Below are 7,172 nucleotides of genomic sequence, written 5' to 3' on the forward strand. Positions count from 1 at the left end.
GAACAATGACAACTCAGTTAAGCTTTACTGCTGATGTTACTGTTAGATGCATGATTCATGCATCTAACCGCGGTCCACTGTGTTTACCCACCTCCGTCCATGATAGCCTCGTAGGCGACCTCCAACATGAGACGGAGCTGGGGGTCCATGGTGTTGGCCTGTTTGGGGTGGACTCCGAAGAAAGCTGCATCAAAATGACTAATGTCCTTCAGTTTGCCGTTCCTTCTGGGCAGACCATACAAACCTTCAGAAAAGCAGAAAGACTACAGTTTAGATGAATCCGTATTGTGTTTGATACAGTGCTGAAAGAATTTTACATCAAAAATTTACAAGAACATATTTTAAATGTGGCAAGCATAAAAAAACCCGATGTTGCTGAAGCTCATATTAAGTCATTATATGATCTACAGCATCTTGAATGACATCACTGTAGACAAGCAAAGCTGTAAGTCATGCAGAATCCTAATCTTAAATCTACTGGATGGATGTGAAGATGGTGGTTACATGTAGAGGGAAATGGACCAGCAAAGCACCAACTTTCATAATGAAGGTCTGATTTAGATCACATAAATGAACCTGGTGGAGATGCTGATCCTCCAATTTTGAAATACTTAGAATGCATCAATGAAATGGTCAGAAAATACAACTGAAGAAGCACTGCAGAATGAACTCCACCTGCAGCTGATTTCCTTTCACATCTTTTTATCTGTGTATGTTTAGGTTTAACACAGAATTGAATTGAATTGAATTACTAATAAAACCAATATGTATGAGTAAATGAGAATGTGAGAAAAATAAGTAAAATATTTTTGACTGACCATGGTGCCGTGCAGATGTAATTTACTACACCATAATTCAAACCCAGCATTTCCACATAGCATGTCTAACCTGGGGTCCACCGCCGGTCGTCCTCTGTCACCATGTCCACACCATTGATGAGGTTTTCCCAAAACTCCTCCAAGTTGTCAGACTCTGGCAAGCGGCCTGATATTCCTGCTATGACGATCTCATCCATCCTGGATTACTGTAATTTCAGAAAAGAACAGTAGAAGAAAGTGACAGTAAACTCGTTAAAAAAAAAAACCTTTTCATTCTGGACAGGATGTTTGCCTCTGGATATTAATCTCAGAGCTTATTCCACGTGCTCTGCCTCCCCTTCTACTTTTAGAACCTCTAGAAACCATTAATCCAATAATCTGAGAGGGAAGGGAAGAGTTGATTCTATTGAGTCAACATGGCTCCTCATCAGTTATTTCCATGTAGTGAAATCACTTGCTAGCAGCATATGTATCATCTAAAGTATTCCCTCAACAAGACAACCCTGGGGAATAAGATGTTTAATGTCCAACCATGAGAACAGAACATAAAGCCCAATCCCACTGTGGTTCTTCGGGGCTAAGAAAATGTCCCAAAGCGCAGTAGCAAGGCATCCAAATAAAAATAACAAGGAGCACAAAAGACAAAAATTTACTTTTGGAGTGGCCTAGTCAAAGTCTGGACTTAAATCCAATTCAGATAATGTGGTATGACTTTAGACACACTGTTCATTCTGTAAAACCCTCCAATGGGACTGTATGAAAAGATTTTTGTAAAGGAGAGCAGACCAAGATTCCTCAGAGATGATGCTAAAGACTCCAGTTATCAGAAACTGTTGATGTCAGTTGCTGCTGCTAAGGGTGGCATAACTGGTTATTAGGTTTATGGGGCAATTACTGTTACCCAGAGGGGCAGGTTGGTTTGGACAGCTTGTTTCTCTTAATAAATGAATTTCTGATTTTGCTGTTTGTATCTGATAAATTTGTCTGATTTTAAACTTTTTTGATAACCAGAAACATTTAATTGGGAATAAACAGCAAAAGCAGAAGAAATCAGTCAGAGCAGAATGCAGTGCTTGGATGATCTGCCGAGAAACATTCACAAATCCATGTCGGCCATTACACCTTAACACTTTAATGAATAGAAAGAGAGATGGGCTCTTAGACAATTTGTTAACAGATCCCGTGCCATATTGAACAAACCCATACCACACACCAACGGCACTCTCACTTCAAGGAAACAGAAGCTACCCTCTGTACATAAAACCCAGTTCCTGAACATAGTCTAAACCGACGCAGTGCTGCTTAGCTCCAGAGCATGCCACAACAGGAGAGGACGAGTCAGCAGTTTAATGACAACAACGGCACAATATAAATCCATGCTGAACTCTGTGACTGCTCCCTAGGCAATGACAGGTTCTTCAAAAAAAATTAAATATGATGAAGTTCAATAATTGTATTAAGGAAGCAACATCCTCTACATAGAATGAAATAAACCAAGCCTTTATTTCTTTTCGTTTTGATAATTATGGCTTACAGAAAAAAAAACTCAGAATCTCATACAATGATATAATGTTGAAATTATTGAACTTTTTTATATTTTATTTTTTAGAGCTACCTGTATGTCATCCTCCTCTACTATCCAATAAGAAGAACCTGCTGAATAATAACAGGAAACCAGCTTACTCAACTTCCTGATCAGCTTCCCCACAATCTCTACAATCATCTCATAGTAAAGCTACTGATCAGGAATATCACGGCTATCATGTGCTAAATGCTGCTCAACACTGGGAGTGAAATATGATTCATTTACAAGTAGAGCACCCAATAAAATGTTTTGTTTGGTAATTCATAAAATATCACTGAACTGAATGCAACATCAGTTCAAATCACACAAATATCACCAATTCCCAACAACAATCATTTCAGGAATCATTCAAAGCAAACAGGTCCAATGTTAAAATGCATTCACTTCAGTCCACTTTATTCCAAGACAATCCAATAAAACATATGGATATTGACGTTCAAAAGCAAAACTTTGATGCAATTCTGAGTCCTGGGAAAGTCCAAGGAAGAGAATTCTTAGATTGCCTCTGAGTGTAAGACTCTGATGGTTGACGATGAGCACTGATGTCATGGCTGAAATATGAATACAACTCATGTGTTTACATCTATAGCCACTAAGATTTTCAATAATGTATTGTGTGAGCAGACTTACTTATCAACTTAACTGTAGTTTTTATTTAATGGAAAACTGCAAATGTGAATAGATTTTTTTTAAATTAGCAGAATATTAAAAGATTTTTTTGACATACGATATTAGTAAATACAGTATCAGCTATGGGCCATTACAACAGCATTAAAATTGGCAATAATACCGACCAAAGTTTTCATTTTGGTGCATCCCTTATAACTGTAATCAACAGAAACAGCTCTCAGCATTTCCTAGCCCCACTTTGTTTCTCAAGGAGCAGCCAAATAAGTGATGGCTCTGTCCCCAACTTCCCCCTGGAAGAGCCCCCCCTTTTCTGACCCCACCGTCCCCACACAACCACACACACACACACACACACACACACACACACACACACACACACACACACACACACACACACACACACACACTGGTATAACAAAAATACTTAGAGCAAAAAATATAAAGCTGTTTCACAGAAAAAGGCTTTTTTGAATCACTTATTTTTAATTAATAAAAAGGTCCAACAATCATAGACAAATATTTCTGCTAGGCTAGTGCCTTAGAAAGCCAGCGTGCCATCCATGTTAAGAGGATAAAGGGAATCTTTAACAGCGCAGTCACTTCTTCCAGGAACCTGATCAGCCAGACCTGATACTGAAGTACTAGACCGGTTGGTCACAACTCAAGCGACTGGAAAGTTCAGATGGAGGAATTTAGGAGTGGAAAGTCACTGTTGATGCCCAACACGTTCTCTCTTGTGGTTAGAAGAGAACAGTTCTAAGAAAAGTTAGCATCAACCGTTAGTCAAACTTTTCAAATAAAAGGCTAAATTTTATCTTTATCAATTCTAATTACTTACATCCCAAGTTACTTTTGTTTGTTTTTGTTTTTTGTTTTTTTTTAAGTGACGCAGCAGCGTGAGAGAATTAGAGCTTAAGCTCAGTGGAAAAGCAGAGAGCTCACCTGGTTCTGACTCTTCTTCGTGTCCCGGTGCTGAATTCGTTCGGAAGGCAGTTCAGCTAGGTCTCGTCGGGAACCCGCTCCTCTCCTCAATGTTCAGCCTCCGTGCTTCTTTCCCTTTTTTTCCCTCTGATGAATATAAATGTGCTGTATTATGTCTGGCCACGCCACATGGGCTGACAGCCGCTTGACGGTGCAGTCCAATGAGAGGAGAGGCAGAGCTTCTGGATCCAGCCAGTGATGGAGTAATTCGTTGGCCTCCGACGTAACAGGAACAAAGATGTTGGCAGGGGGGTTACTCCAGTTCAGGCTCCTCTAACTCGTCCCGAGTCGCTTTGCTCCTACTGCCCGAAAATGTTACGACTCAATAAACAATGTTTAGGCTGAACGGAAAAGAACAAACCGACTTTCTACTTTTTGAATAATTGTTCAAATAATTATTCTTCATTTGGTCAAGTGACTCAGGGAAAACTGATGTTAAGCCATGAGAACTTCACATAAAAAGCACCGGTTTAATACCAACCATTTTATTATCTTTGCGATCTTAAAATTAAATGATGCATAAGAACAAAAGACTCCACGAGACCGGTGCTTTCACACGTTGATGTCAACAATGAACTATTCGACATGACGTCTGACTTGACCAATCACGCAGCGGAGGTGTGAGGGCTTATCCAATCACCGTAGAGAGTTGTGTGACTTTCAGAGATAAGGTGATTATAAGGCAAGCCCAAATGCTGACGTCACCTGCAGTTCTCGCGTGATCTCTTTGGGTTACTGGAGTTCATCATTTCGGTCAGGCTTCTGTAAGGACTCACTTAACCCGGCTACTGTGGTAATACAGAGATAACAAAGGCAAACTCTATCTTGCTAAATAGATAGATAGTAAAATAAACAAAGAGCAGCACAGGTCATGTTATTTCAGGAACAAGTTGCATGCTATGTTTAAAATCAGCTTAAGTTCATGAAAATTAAATAAAAATTATACCAACATAGTCTTATTCTGAGTTTCTTTTTATTACTCTGAGAAAATATTATTGCGTTTTGAAAGTGGTTCATAAGGAAGAGACTGCTGATGCCCAGCTATCCTGTAAGCCACAGTGCAATTTCAGTATATGGACTCATCAGAATGCAGTAGAGTTTTTCTTCCCATGAAAGATTTTAAAGCATGTAAAAACTCCAGTGCCAGTTACCCTCTCCACAGGACAGCCACTGGTGTACTCTACAGCATGTATAATATTTCCCTGAAGGGTTTAGCTTTATTGATATTAGAACAGGTTGTCATCCCCACAGCTAATGTCTTAACTTAGCTGTGTTAAAGGGGAAGAGAGTAGTTTATGTTGTCAACTTTTTTTATTTTTATTTTTACTTTTGTATTGTGTTACATTGTTCAAAAACATATCTGGAATGTTGTTTAGATTCTTTCATATGTGTTTGTGAATTCCACAAATCTTCCGTGGCAACCATTCAGGGGTGCCTAAAAAAATTATACAATGCACTGCCTGCTTTTACAAAGCTCCTCATTGAAACTGCAGTCTCAAGCAAAGTTTCCACCTCACAGAAGAGACACCTCCCCCTCTCAGCCCCTCCAGACTAGCAGCAGCAGTTACCAAAACCTGACAAACTGCTGCTGAGGTCATCAAGCAAACTACTTCTCAGTCCAACACTCCGAAGAACTGTTATTAATGGTATAATGAGGTGCATTATTTGGGTGGCATTCTGAAGGGGTTTATTGAATAGAGCAGAAGCTTTTTAAAGAGACAGAGGCCAATTTCAAAATGTCAAATTGCAAAGTCAGATTATCCTTGACATATACAGTATTTTTATAACAATTGGAAGTATTATAGCATTGTGCTATAAAATGGTACTATGTCCAGAAAACACCTATTACTGCCCCTTTAATTATTTCAGTCTCATTGTTGAATCTGAATTTATCCTTTTATCCTGGCATTAGTGGCCTTTATTTGTTGCAGATCCAAAAGAATATGGATACAGACAGAAAAATAGAAGAAAATGTGTCAGTCAGGAACCCTTGTCCAAATACAGGGCTGCTGCAGTTCTGCTGGACCACCATCGACCCCCCAATATGAGCTAATTTGTACTAAATATTGCAGTCTCGTCATGTATCAGCAGAGTCACAAACAAAGGACTGAACACACTTAAGGGGGGGCTCGAGGCTAGTTTGATGGAGCATAAATTCTTCCTGCTGACATGTATTGTTGGTTATCTTTCTGCCAGGTCCAAAATTCAGTTATAGAGGGATGTTTTAATACTGAGCTGTGAGCTTCATTGTAAGCTTCAGAATGCTTGTTGGAGGCTAAGGCCATAGGAGAGCTTTTCTTTCTATAGTTTTTGGATATGAAGCACCGTTTGTTATCTGTGAACTAAGTGACATCATGGACAAAATTTGACAAGGATTTTGTATATTAGAAGCATTGATGAACATTCACCAATTAATCAAAAGGCTATTTTCAAAATTAAGATAAAAATCAAGAGATTAAACATATGGAACATGATGTTCTTAGTTTTGGCTATGTGACAGAGCCTCCTTTAGCAGCTGGGTTACTGTGACTATGGAGACTGAGGTAGAGGATGGTGAACATAGTGTAGTGGTTTATTCCCCCAAGACATATATAGTGTAAGCTAGAAGTTTACACACTAAAAAAAGACACAAAGACCTTTTTGTCACTATCCGATGTTAAGTCTGACCACACTTTGCTTGTTTTATATAAGTTAGAATTAAAAAAATGTATCATAAATACTTATTAAATTACACATAATAATAAGAGAAAGAATATGCCAGAAGTTTATTTATTAATTATTTATTAAAGAAAAACAGGGATGCTTCTCAGTGGTCAACATAAAACAGCATGTTATGTTGCTGTTGTTGTTTAGATCACTACTTAACAAGGAGGCTTTTCTGTTGAACATCTTTAAATTGCTGTAGTATCTGCCCCCCCTGTTTCATCATATTGTGATATCGCAGTCTGTTCACTGGGTATTACATGGAGCAACAGTCCAGAGTCAGTTGGTTTAAACCCACCTGAGTAGTGAGTATGAAAGTGCGTGATTGACTCATGCTGACCCTGTATCAGACTGATGATCTGCCTGTGGCAAAACCTATGTCTTGCCTAACGACTGATAGAACAGTGTGTTTGCCACCACTGGTCAGGAATCATAAATCAACACTTGATTGTTCA

The 7,172-nt window shown here is 38.9% G+C and overlaps 1 protein-coding gene across 1 annotated transcript in view; it reads right to left on the minus strand.

Annotated features, from left to right (window-relative positions):
- Positions 1-4,517, minus strand: part of fasn (fatty acid synthase) — a 30,822-nt gene extending 26,305 nt beyond the window's left edge. Inside the window, exons 1-3 of the mRNA XM_055021109.1 lie at positions 3,976-4,517; positions 889-1,024; positions 92-244 (exon numbers count right to left, since the gene is read on the minus strand). Of these exons, the coding sequence (XP_054877084.1) occupies positions 92-244; positions 889-1,015 (280 nt within the window). The 5' untranslated portion in view covers positions 1,016-1,024; positions 3,976-4,517. The remainder of the gene's footprint in view (positions 1-91; positions 245-888; positions 1,025-3,975) is intronic.
- Positions 4,518-7,172: the final 2,655 nt, after the last annotated feature.

Source organism: Poeciliopsis prolifica, unplaced genomic scaffold, assembly GCF_027474105.1.
Source record: "Poeciliopsis prolifica strain line A6 unplaced genomic scaffold, Auburn_PproV2 SCAFFOLD074, whole genome shotgun sequence".
NCBI lineage: Eukaryota > Metazoa > Chordata > Actinopteri > Cyprinodontiformes > Poeciliidae > Poeciliopsis > Poeciliopsis prolifica.